The 12987-nt window shown below is 39.5% G+C and overlaps 1 protein-coding gene across 1 annotated transcript in view; it reads right to left on the bottom strand.

Moving 5' to 3' along the window:
• Nucleotides 1-12987, bottom strand: part of LOC126397483 (cadherin-12-like) — a 145364-nt gene that overhangs the window by 87021 nt on the left and 45356 nt on the right. The window contains exon 2 of the mRNA XM_050056321.1: nt 4316-4748. Coding sequence (XP_049912278.1) covers nt 4316-4561 — 246 coding nt within the window. The 5' untranslated portion in view covers nt 4562-4748. The remainder of the gene's footprint in view (nt 1-4315; nt 4749-12987) is intronic.

The following is a 12987-nucleotide window of genomic DNA, read 5'->3' as shown; positions in this document are numbered from 1 at the left end:
ATAACTAAAATAAAAAGGTTTATCTAATTTTCTCAGCGTATGTGGGCAGGAAGGCAGGGAGCGAGGAAAGCAAAAATCACACAAAGGCAGCACTGTGCACAGAGATTTTTGAGGGGAAGAGGCTCACTACATCACCTGAAAAAGCATGTTGTTACTGTAAATGCTCAGTTATGTCTCTAACTCGCACATCAGGCTAGAAGCTTGCATTAGTATGAACAGCTGATCATAAGATAGGTTTTACATAGTGATTCAGATGTTTACTGCCATATGCTGTGAAACCATCTTTACAAAAAAAAAAAGATGGAATTATGGATACCATACCATACCATGACTTAGTGATACCAAAAATAACAAAAAAAAAAAACAAAACAAAACATTTGGCCACAGGGGGAGCCACAGCGATCGATCGCATTTTTGCCATTTTTAAGCATTTTTCTGTTGTTATAGCGCCACCCAGTTGTCAATTAGAGTTAAATTTATCCAGTCACCTTGAGGCGTCCTGTTCTACATATCTACCAAGTTTAGTAAAAATCGATATGGGGGTTAGGCCTAGATAAGAAATTAGCTCTCTAGCACCCCCATTTTGTTTGATTGGGTCAATAATGGAGGGGTCCCCTCAGATTATGTGTGGTCATATGCCTACAAAGTTGTGTGGTGATCAGTGAAACCCTTGAGATGTTATACACCTTTATGTGATGAGCCACGCCCTCCGCAATATTCATTGCCTTATAGAAGCTCAGTTTTAGTAAGTTTTCCAACTTTTGCCAAGAGGGAACTTTAGATATTGGTCCCCAGATTATGTTCACCGAGTTTCATGCAGATCGGTCAAACGTCCTAGGAAGAGATCAATTTGAAGTGTTTTTCAAAAATTTCAAAATGGCGGGAAAACTATATAACCAGAAGTTATGGGTTCTTGAGGCAAATTTGTTCCTCATGAGGAGAGGCATCTCTGTGCAAAGTTTCATGTCTCTGCGACATACGGGCATGAGATATGCCCATTCAAAGTTTGCAATTTCAATCGGTTGCTATAGCGCCCCCCTTTGGCCAACTGATGTAATATTGCTTCATTCGCATCCTCCCATGACCCTCTACCACTGTGCCAAATTTCACATGGATTGACCGAGTCAGTGAGGAGAAAAATATGGAACAGAGACACACACACACACACACACACACACACACAGTTTTCGTCATTATATAGTAACATATATAATATCAAACTGATTCTTTGGACGACAATATGATATTTGCCGATATTACAAAGTCTACCTAGATTTATTGCGATTCAGGGGCCCCATGTTCAATATGAGACGATATCGTACCACAGTCCGTCACAGAAGAAGCTACCCCTCTCTTTTATGCTTTGGGCCAGAAAAGATAAAAACAACACATAAATATAAAGTGCAGTACAGTTTACTTTAAATTGACTCCACTAACACAAGTTAGCCTTCAGGGCTTTCTGCATTTCTGAAAGAAATGTTTTACTTTTAACCCAAACCATCATTTTTCCCTAAAATTTCAGGACTATCTGGCTTAAAACGTGGACTAACAACAAGATCATTTAATATAAAGTTCAGCTCCATAATAACTGTCACGGTTCAGAGACATGCTATTGTTTTTTGCTAATGACCCATTATTAGCTTCAGCATGTTTACATTACATAAATTAGCTTAGCGGCTAGCAGACTTTTTTACTCTACTCATCGCTTAACAAATTGCATGTAACTTTTTTTTTTTTATGTTACGCTTTTTTCTTACTCACGGTTGGTTTAGGTCACTGCATCTCCGGACAGAACGATACGGTTTAATTTCAGTCTGCATGTACGTTTTTTTCAGCTGTACATTAGTAAAACAGAGCAGCTAATGCTGCTGTGAGAAGTAAGCAGAGTGAGACTCTCGTCCAAGCAGCTATGTCATGTCTTATCTCGTAACTGCATTGTTAACCGTAAGTGCTATATCGTAGGGAACTGGACTTGCTTGCATTTCTTGAAGACATTTCGCCTCTCATCCAAGAAGCTTCTTCAGTTCTGACTGGTACGAAGTTGCAGGCTATAAACCCTTACCATGACCTGGATGACTGAGATTCTTCATCGACATGCATTGCTGACATTTGCTTTCAGTCAGTAGTTGACCTGTATTTCTTCGGAAATCCAAAATATTTCCACACTGCTGATTTATTCCCGAATAAAAACCATTATCCTTATCGTCTTCCTTTTGGCTGCTTGCCTGCTGCTGCTTGACGGTGACACAGTCTTTCAAAATAAAAGTGTATCCTAAAGATGACGATGTAGATCAATGTGTTTTTTATCTTGCATCAATGATATTGGATTGTTGATCACTGAATCAGTTTATCACTCCAGATCGATGGACTGTACACCCTTGGGGAGTATGTAAACATGTTTTGAGGTAGTTTTGCTGTTGTTAAATGCGGCCCCCGCTGACTTTAATTCATGAAGAATGTTTGCTTTCTTTGGATTCTCCATTCATTCGAGAGGCATGCAAGAAAGGTGAAGTTTTCTCAAGAAGTTCAAGGTAACACACATAGAGTAGCTCAAATGGTCATTTTGCAGGTAAGGTATTTTCTTAAAACACATTACGAGTTGAAGGATAAAGCACAACAGTGGCTCTGTGGTGTGGCCTGTACTAATTAACTGATAAATGAGAATAAAACCAAGGAATGAAAATCTTCATATGACTTTAATTTTAAGCAAACCAACCGTAACTGCGGAGGAAATCATCTATATCATAGGAAATAGCTTTGTTCATTTCAACTAAAAAAATATATAAAGGGATAAAATTGCAGAGTTCTTTCAAAACCCAGTCACTGACAGAAACTAAGGCTGACATCTTAGAAATAATACTCGTTGTAATTTTGGTAATTTCTTCTTCATTGCCCCTGAGGGTAAAGCTGCAGTAGCTTGAGCCACTATAGTCCCAATACTGTGCAGGTCACTGAATGGAAATCATGTTTACACTCTTGAGTGAATACATTACCACAATTAGGCATTGATGTATTATAGGACAAGCATTCATTGCACGAAGACTCATGGTCCATTAGAGTTCATTTATGTGCCTTGAAAACAAAACTGTTACCCTTGCAGGCCTCTGCGATAGTACTTGATAACTCCTTGGAAGACGTGTCACTAACACCCTGCTCCCCCAGTCCCCAGGCATTATCTGTTTAACGCTTATCCTGTTATAGCTACAATCATTTTGAAGCAAAAGCCTTTCCCTTAAGATTGTCCCGACAAAGGTCCGAGGATCTCATCTCCAAATGCTTTTCATATGGCAAAGAATCAGTCAATTATTTTGAAGCAGTGCAGCAGCCCAGGATTAAGTGACTTAAGAGTGCAGCAGACAGCAGCCTCCCTCCCTCCCTCCTTTTAGCCTCAGAGACTTCCACAAACAGCATGGCTTGTCAGGGCTGATTGCAGCGGCACTGGGGCAGATAAGTCAGTCTTACTATTATCCTATGTAAGCTAGGAGTGCCAAATTACAACTTTAGCCTTAAACCCCCACAGAGTTTACTTACGAATGTCTTAAGCCACAGCAGAGAATACAAAATCCCGCACTAAAAAACAGATGACCAAGGTTTGAGGGGGGGACAAAAAGAAGTGTGTGTGACAGGATGTGTGCACAGTATATATCTCAGTCTGGATTCAGTTCAGGCTATTGGCTCCCGCTGCTGTCTTTTTATTGCTGTCAGCATCTCCCCTGGCTCATAACTATGATGTTCTGACAGCTTTACAAGGATTGTAATTTAAATTTATTTCTACCATGCTATTGATTCTCTCACCACTTCAATGGCATGTGTGTCTGGCTAGTCTAACATAGAAATGCTGCACAGCTCTATTAGCATGTATAGATTTTCTTCCCATGCCTAAGACCATTTAGATCTTAAAAGACTAACAAACAGGGACAGTTTTACAGCAAGAGCATTAGTAGATTAAATTGGGGAGGCTTAGTTCCAGGGGTGAAATAAAAATAGGTAACTTGCAGCAGTTGCCATCAGAGTTAGTAAAGTGTAGATATACTGTACATCCACACTGCCTTGCTAAAAGGATTGTCACATCATTTATATGTATCCATAATAAATAAACAAATTGTGGTATTATAGTTTGGTGATCTTGCCCAAACCAGAGTAGTTTTAAACTTAGTCGATTTAAGCATGCTTTTCTTCCTTTTCTCCTATGTTGTCTCCCTCACGTTCTATCGCTCCCTCCATTTACCACCAATTCAATTTCTCCCAAGCTCCTTACTTTGTGATTTATGACTTCTCCAACACCATAAAAAGGTGGAAAAATAAGGCTTTTTACCTTGCCCACGTACTGCGGGTCCGACCCCATGTACTCCTCCAGCACAAAGAACTGGTTCCACACCCAGCCCCTTTTGACCCGTTGAAATCCAGCCGCCCCATTCCTCATCGGGCCCACCAAGCTCCTGGTGTGCTCCCTCCCCGTCCTGCTCCGTCCCAGCAGCGGTAAAGGTGGACGTAAAGAAGAGACTGAGCCTTCGTCGATGAGAATCCAAAGGAACAGCAGCAGGCAGTTCCTTGTTAGCATTGGCGATCTGTGAGGTTCAGGTCCCCAAATTAAAGTCCAGTGATGAGAGCTGAGCCACACTTAAACTACTTGTGGAGATGGTTATGGGGAATGGGTGAGGTGTGGGGGGAGGGGCTGTGCCGGTGCCCTGAAAGCAGTTCTCTTGGGTCTGTCAGGATCCCACTCAGAGATTTATGGAGCTCATCACCTGAAGGAAAGAAAACAAATACATAGTTAAAAAGTTTATTTTTTGCTGAATCCCCATTACCTGCATTACCCATATCAAAGATGCAGTGTTATCAACCTGATCAGAGATAGCCCAGGACTGTCTAATAGCACACATGGTCATCGTATCGTATGTGATATTAATAGCTTGTTGCTAATAAATACCAATGACTAAGCGGTACTTTCAGGCTCATAGTCTTTGCCCCCACCTCCCACCTGCTTTAGTTTTAAATTGCTCATTAACAAGTCGTGGTACTGTGGTAGGGGTGGATGATATATTGATTATACTTGATGTATTGCCGTTTGTTCCATGTGGGATGTATAAAATGACTCTATAATGAACACTGAGTATAAATGAATACATTAATTTTTATGCCACCAGCATGAGACGCTTTGGCATTTCAGTTTTGTCTCGTTCTCCCCTATGGCTCTCTCCCTCTCGCAGACAAAAAAAAAAAAAAAAAGTGTGTGAGCAGGCTAGGCGTGTGTTTTTGGATCTGCAGGGCTCTAGATCATGACCATTTAGTTGCATTTTGGTACCTTGGAGCACCGTGCAACTTGCAGATACTGTTCATTTATTAACTGGAAAGCTGTTAGTTTGTTTCCACTCACACTGATTAAATCTTCACATTTAGCGATGCCACTTTGGCAGTTTAACTTTCCCTACCTGCTTTCATCTAATTATTGGAAGCTTCAAGTTCACAGCAAAAGCATCAACGCATTCTGCCCAAGATGAACCGTTTTTTTCTACTCTGAACCACATGGGGTTCTGCTTTGATTTATTTTATTATAACATTACTTTATCTAACTTTATTAAAATAGCACTTTGTTATTCTACTTCATTACAATTGTACTTTATTTAACTTTATTAGGACAGTGCTTTAATTAGCTTCATTGTTAAAGCACTTTATCATAAAAGTACTTTATTTAACTTGATTATAACAACAATTTTTAAAAATGTATTATGACACTACTTTATCTAACTTTTATCTAACTTTATTATGCCAGTATTTTATTTAAATTTATAATAATCACACTTTATACAGTACTTTATTTAATTTTATTGTAACAGTACTTAATTTACAACATTTACGAACACTTAACTGTATTATAACCATACTTTATTTAACTTTGTCAATTCTGCAATTTATTTAACTTAAAGGGATAGTACACCCAAAAATGAAAATTCAGCCATTATCTACTCACCCATATGCCGAGGGAGGCTCTGGTGAAGTTTTAGAGTCCTCACAACACTTACGGAGATCCAAGGGAGGGGTGGGTAGCAGCACAACTGCACACCTAATGGCTGACGGCGACCCAGATTAAAAAGTCCAAGAACACATAATTGAAACCACAAAATATCTCCATACTCCTCGTCCGTAGTGATCCAAGTGTCCTGAAGCCCCGACATAAAAAGCTGTTTGGAAAAGCGTCATTTGAATTGTTTTTAGCCTCAATGTAGCCTGTAGCTCTAACTGCCTCTCTGTGGACCGTGCTCACGTGTGCGCGCGTGAGACCAGCGAAAGCACGTGAACACACATGAAGGCTGTGCCCATGTCTCACGGTCTTGCGCAAGCGCACACACATCAGCGCAATGTACACAGAGGCAGTTAGAGCTACAGGCTACTATGAGGCTAAAAACAGAGTTCAAATGACGTTTTTCCAAACAACTTTTTATGTCGGGGCTTCAGGACACTTGGATCACTACGAACGAGCAGTATGGAAATATTTTGTGGTTTCAATTCTATGTTCTTGGACGTTTTAATCTGGGGCGTGGGTGTGCAGTTGTGCTGCTACCCACTTCTCCCTTGGATCTCCGTAAGTGTTGTGAGGACTCTAAAACTTCACCAGAGCCTCCCTCGGCATATGGGTGAGTAGATAATGACTGAATTTTCATTTTTGGATGCACTATCCCTTTAATTTTAACAGTACTTTATTTAACTTTATTATAACGACACCTTGTTTACCTTTTATTATAACCATACTTTGTTCAACTTTTTTTTAATTAACACTTTATAACGTTATTATAACAGTACTTTAACTTTATTGTAACAGTACTGTATTTGACTTTATTATAACAGTACTTTTATTAACTTCGTCATAACAGTACTTCGTTTAACTTAATTATTACAGTTCTTTGTTTAACTTTACTATATCAGCACTTTATTAAACATTTTTTATAACCATACTTTCAATAGATTTAACAGTATTTTTATTTAATAGTTTAGTATTTTAGTAGCCTACAGTAGCTCAGAGTACATTTTTAAATTATCAGCATATATATCGTGTTTTGCAATGTAGCCTGAAAATACTGCAATATTATTTATAGGCCATATCACTCAGCCCTATCACTGGCATTACTACTGCATTAGACAGTTCTCTTTGATGTATGCTCTAATTAGCTGGATTACTTGTCTCTGTAGTGAAAACTATGACTTTATTTTTGCTGTCAATTTCAGGCCACCGCCTACTGTGCCACAGACCTGTCAGTGTTACTGCAGTTCCCTGATTGCCCATGGAGGTTGAAAGTCATGTATTATTTAATGACATCTTAATGAGAGGGTGCTGAGGAGCTTTAATGTTTTGCTTCACACACCTTGTAATATATATATATTTTTTTTTTAATCACATCTGTCAGAAAGCCACTGAAAATGGAGATAAATCCTTTTCAAAAACTTGTCACAAATGTACAGTTGCTACACCAGTTGCAAGCAACCATCTAAAGATAAAGCATGATGCATTGGCAGTTTATACATCAAATTGACGTGTACTGTATGAGATGTCAGTGCAAAGCAGCATGCCCACAATGATTTCTTTAAGATACTTTGCTTTCTCTCAGCCATCACTCCAGTGAGGAGCACAACAGATTTGACAACCAACGGCCACAGGAGATTGTTCTGCCTGCCGCATCATGTCATTTGACTGACACGCGGTCTATGAACGAGGCAGCTCATACAGAAGATTACTAATATATAATCCAGCTCACAGACAAGCAATTGGATATTTGATTAGTTTTCTTCCAGTGTGCTTTGTTTGTTTCTGCACATAGGTCAGCAGAAGTACCAATGAGCTATATGATGGATGCTGCATGTCAAAGCAATGTCATGTCATTCCATTGAGTCTGATTTTGCATGCATGAGTAAAGCACAAGTGTAGTCAGAAACATGCATGAATTCGCAATAGCAGTGATCTCTACGCCAAATTTCAAGTTCGTAGGGCTAAAACTGTGGCTGCCAGAGGTTGGGGAAATTTTTGTGGACTGACTGACCAACCGACCGGCCAACCAATTGACAGAGTGACCTAAAGAGCGGCTGGTCGCAGCTGAGAAAAAAAAAAATCAGACAATTCTGAACAACTCCATGTCTTGGTAAATTTGTGTATCCATTATTTTTGAAATGATAATAAAACGTAGGTACTAAATAATATGTCATCAGCACTTTTAAAAACACTACGAACTAGAAAAATACGGTGGAACACGATCACGAAAGACAATCTAGGTCAATTAATCTACACATGGTGACCTTCGAAAGTTACTGACATGTATTTATTGATGTAGGGTTATTATGTTTGGACAGCCAGCACATCTTTATCAATAAGAGGACTAAAATGTGATTTCTTAATTAACAGTCATTCATTACACAGCCTAATGCACGGAGGAAAAAGAAATATTACCGACCCAACCCAATTTGTTAAGCCTCATTCATTATTGAGCAAACAGCTATTGCACTGTTGCTGTTCACACCTTGTTTGCAAGCCTGACTACCATATCAACACTCAAGCATTCAGCTCTAGCCTTGTTACGAGACACTTAATTGCGCAGAAAACAAGAGAAGGGAACCACAAATGGTTGGAATGAAGAATGGAGCTAATGGTTTCCACACCTGGTTTATTGTTCCTCTCTCCCTCCTAATGCACTTATAAGCTGTACAGTAATGGAAGACAGCGTGCCTCTAATTTCATAACCGGGGCCCTCATTGACATCATTGTCTTTGATTAATTATACAGACTTGGAACATCGGCTTCAGAGGGAGATTACTTCAACAAGGTTATGCCGTGCACCCAGATCCATTTATTCTCTCTGTCACCACAGTATCTTAAAAGTCAAAACTGATCTGCAAAGTTCTCCGTGCAAAATTGGCAGGAACTATCTTGACACGGGTCAGACATGCCTCTCTCGCAGGTCACTCCTCATTTAGCATTGACATAATGGAAAATGACTGTTCCCATAATTCCTGCAAAATCACGCCTCTGTCACTGTACGGCCCTGGGAGGGCTCGATGCATATTTTATGAGATAAGTTCATTAGCATGTGTCGGGCTTCGGTTGTGAGCCTTGACCCGCGTGTCTACTTCAGATAACACGACGCAGTGGGCTGACAGCGTTCTCACACATCACCTTCAATAATCAAAGAACATATGGCTAGCCGATCTGCTGGTGCAGATTACCACCCACAAGAGACTCCCACAGAAAGTTATTAGTCGTCAAGACTGCCATAAACATGACAAACAAATAAGTAGGCATTGACTCCTGGAATGGAGGGGAGAAATGAGTCATCTGGATCAAGTTCTTGTTTTGCATACACATTCATTTCCTAATAGATATGTGGGCAGATATATTATTTTTCCCCCTTCTTTAACAACTGCAGTGTTGTGCACTGGGGACGGACATGTCATTCAGAGACCCAAGGAAGTCATAGTTGTTTTAATAAGGTTATGGAACTGCCTGCTCATGATTCAGACAGCAATGAATGAATCATCAAGGAGTTTTCAAAAAAGCTTTTGAATTGTAAAAAATAAGGTGTGATTCACATTCGGAGCAGAAGCATATAAATAGATTTCCTGAAAATTGGACTATGATATTTAATTTAGTGTAAATGGGGAAGATGCTCTACATATATTTAGTGCTGTATTAGATACTTTACAAATATGTAAAAATCCTCCAATGATCATGCAGCCAAAGCACGTATAATTCCCTGTAGGGGCAGCAGTGGTGCAACAGAGGGAGGACAATAGAGTAATATGATGAGAATAATTCAATATCTTATAGGATCGTTCTGCGTAAACCCTGTCACAGGCTTATACATTTTACATTTAATAACTGAGTGAAGGTGAAGTTGAGTGTATGGATTTAAGATGATAGAATTCAAGATGTGTTGAGGTGTCCTGGACAAGGATAGTTGAGGAAAGTGTGATGAGCACATGTTGCCAGTCAACATTTATCTAGCAGTGTGATTGAGGGCTGTAAATTAGAAGTTTAAGTATATGACATTGGTATTATTCAAAAACTGCATGTACAATTTCTTTCTTCCATCCATTAAAGTTTCCTGTATTATATATTTGCACACAACCCCAGCTGTAGATCCCACTTACACTCTATTATCTACCTCTTTTGTTTGTACAAAAGCAGTCATCCATTAGTTCCACAGGTCAACAGAGTAATAACCAGGCTCCCAGGAAGTGTGCCAGACTTTGAAGCCGATAGTGACCAAACTGTCAAAGACAAAGTCTGGGTCTGTCATGTGATGCCATTGAGCCCAGAAAGACTTTTCCCCATAGACTCACACTGGGAAAAAGCCATCTGTAAATCAGTGGGTATCTTTTTTTTTGACAGTCACAAGTCCCGTGAAATGACTCGTTTTACTATTGAGATTTGATCCATTCGGTCCAATAACAATTCAGAAGTGAAGAAGAGCAGCACAGTTTTCCCTATTCAAGTTAGATTAGCACTAAAATGGAAGTAGCCGGCGCTGCTGGCAAAGTCTTTTGTGTGCTTGCTCTATTGGCCCAATGATGTGGAAGATTTGGCTAATTTTACACCTGGGAAGTGGAACTTTTTTGACTTTATGCATCACTGAGCAACTTTCATAGGAATGAAAGGGGCCTCGTCTTCAACCCTGTGTCCAGTGCCCTTTATACATCCGTGGTAATAACAATCAAAGTGACAGAAACTGAGACTAGTAACCTGTGAGACAATGATCAGTCATTAGAATGGTGTTTAGTAGCTTCAGGTACTACTAATGAAGCTAGCAGATGCGTCGGGTCAATAATGATAAATGCTCTGCTGTTGTAAAACTCTTGTGCCGGCACTGTAATCAAGTCATCAAATAATCCTGGGGTTTCTTCTGAATTTTGATGATCCAAGAAGAAATACACAATCTAGAAGTAGCCTCTTTCTTGTATGGTAAATGTTGACTTTGTTTACATTCATGTGTCTTGTATGGTAAATTTTTAATATGTGTGGATTTACATGTCTGAGTTAGGACAAATAAGCAAAATATTTAAAGTCTCTAAATTTACGTTTCACCTCGCGTACATCAAAAGACCAGTTTCATATGAGCACAGATCACATTTGCTTTAAAATCTGATTTGTAATAGCAGTGAAGTCTCCTGTCATAACAGGTGCGTTGAGGTTCAGCACTGTCACCTCAATGATCAAAACAGTGCCCTCAACTGAACCACAGCCCTGACTAATGAGAAAATATGTGCACTAAGGCCAAAGAGATGAAGGGAAAAAAGCGTTAGTCAGTCAGGGAAATCACTGTGAAGACATTGTTTTTGCTCGGCTAAGGCCAAAGAAGACTGTAATATCATTGAAACCCTTCAGGGGAAGAGTGGGAGGAGAGAAGTGTAGGTGGAAGCAGTGTAATGAAAATGGGAGTAACAACACAGCTGGCCAGTCAAGCTAAATTATCAAAGAGCACCTCTTGTGTAGGTTATAGCACAACCAAAGTAATGAATAGCGAATAAAAAAGCTCTGTTAGTTACTCAGATACATTTACTCATTTAAGATGCAGTCTGGCTTCAACCATTTTGTCGGCTTGGCAAAAAACAAGGTGATTTATCCGCATTTAGGTGCGAAACAATGACACATACTGTTAGATGCAAAGCACCTAAGCGGATATGCTGCTGTGTTGGGAAAAGAAAGATACTGCACTACATTTTTTTGTTTTCGTTATGATATTCATTGGAGGGCTGCTTGCATGCAAGGCTTGTGCACAAAGCTTTAAGAAGCACAGAACTTGCTTCCCTGAACAATGGAAACATTAATATGATTTGATGAGTCGTCTTCCCTACTTTTTCTTGCATCCCACGCACATTGTGTTTGGGGAGAGCCAAAGGATGCCTTCCACTCACATTATGTCTGGGCAGTTGTTAAACTTGGTGGTGGGTATGAAATGGTATAAACTCTCATAGCAGGAAAATTATGAGTTTTTACTAAGCCAGAGTTGCCACTCAGTGTAACAGTGATGCTTTTCCAATTACAATATGACAAAACCTTGAAAGAATACTGATAGATGTGTCTGTTATTTCTTCCACCCCTTTGTGTATCTTAGTTTACACACCACAGCGGTGTTGACCATCAGCAAAGCACTCTAAATTAGCCACCTCGCTGAAAAACTGATTCAGCCATAAATAACCGCGGCGATTTCCCAGAGATGATACCACTATTGAATGCTAGTGCTAAGCGTTTTGAACCCGAGATTTGTCCTGTTGAAGAACACCTCTATCTTTCATTGAGTTCATTAGAACACTAAGACAGTAAGCCAAAACACATTCTTTTAATAGTGACAAATGGCAACTACTCCCTTTGCCAAGGCTATTTCTGTGATAAATGTGCTTTGATGCTTACTTTACTAAAGTGCTATGTCGGCAGAACCAAGACTGGAAAGAGACTTTGCAGAGGGTTTTAGTCATGTTGGGGAAGCTGCTTTGGAACTGTACTTTAACACATTTAATACTGGAAAATGTTGGACTGCAGCTAAAATACCCTCAAGGATAAATTTTTGGTATAAAAAAACAAACAAACCGCAAAGTAGTTCAGTAACAAAATGTGTTTTAATTCATCTTACTATATAATGACGAAAACTGTGTGTGTGTGTGTGTGTGTGTGTGTGTGTGTAAGCAATATTACATCAATTGGCCAAAGGGGGGCGCTATAGCAACCGATTGAAATTGCAAACTTTGAATGGGCATATCTCATGCCATGAAACTTTGGACAGAGATGCCTGGGCATATCTCATGCCATGAAACTTTGGACAGAGATGCCTCTCCTCATGAGGAACAAATTTGCCCAAAGAACCCATAACTTCCGGTTAATTTAATTTAATTTTTTTTTTTTAAATTTATATACTTTATTAATCCCCGAGGGGAAATTCAATTTTTCACTCTGTTTGTCAATTACACACAGGTCCGAACACACACATGCACAAACTGGACCTATAC

This window comes from Epinephelus moara, chromosome 11 (assembly GCF_006386435.1).
Source record: "Epinephelus moara isolate mb chromosome 11, YSFRI_EMoa_1.0, whole genome shotgun sequence".
NCBI lineage: Eukaryota > Metazoa > Chordata > Actinopteri > Perciformes > Serranidae > Epinephelus > Epinephelus moara.
Note: the sequence above shows the minus strand (reverse complement) of the source record. Positions and strands in the feature narration are given on the sequence as shown.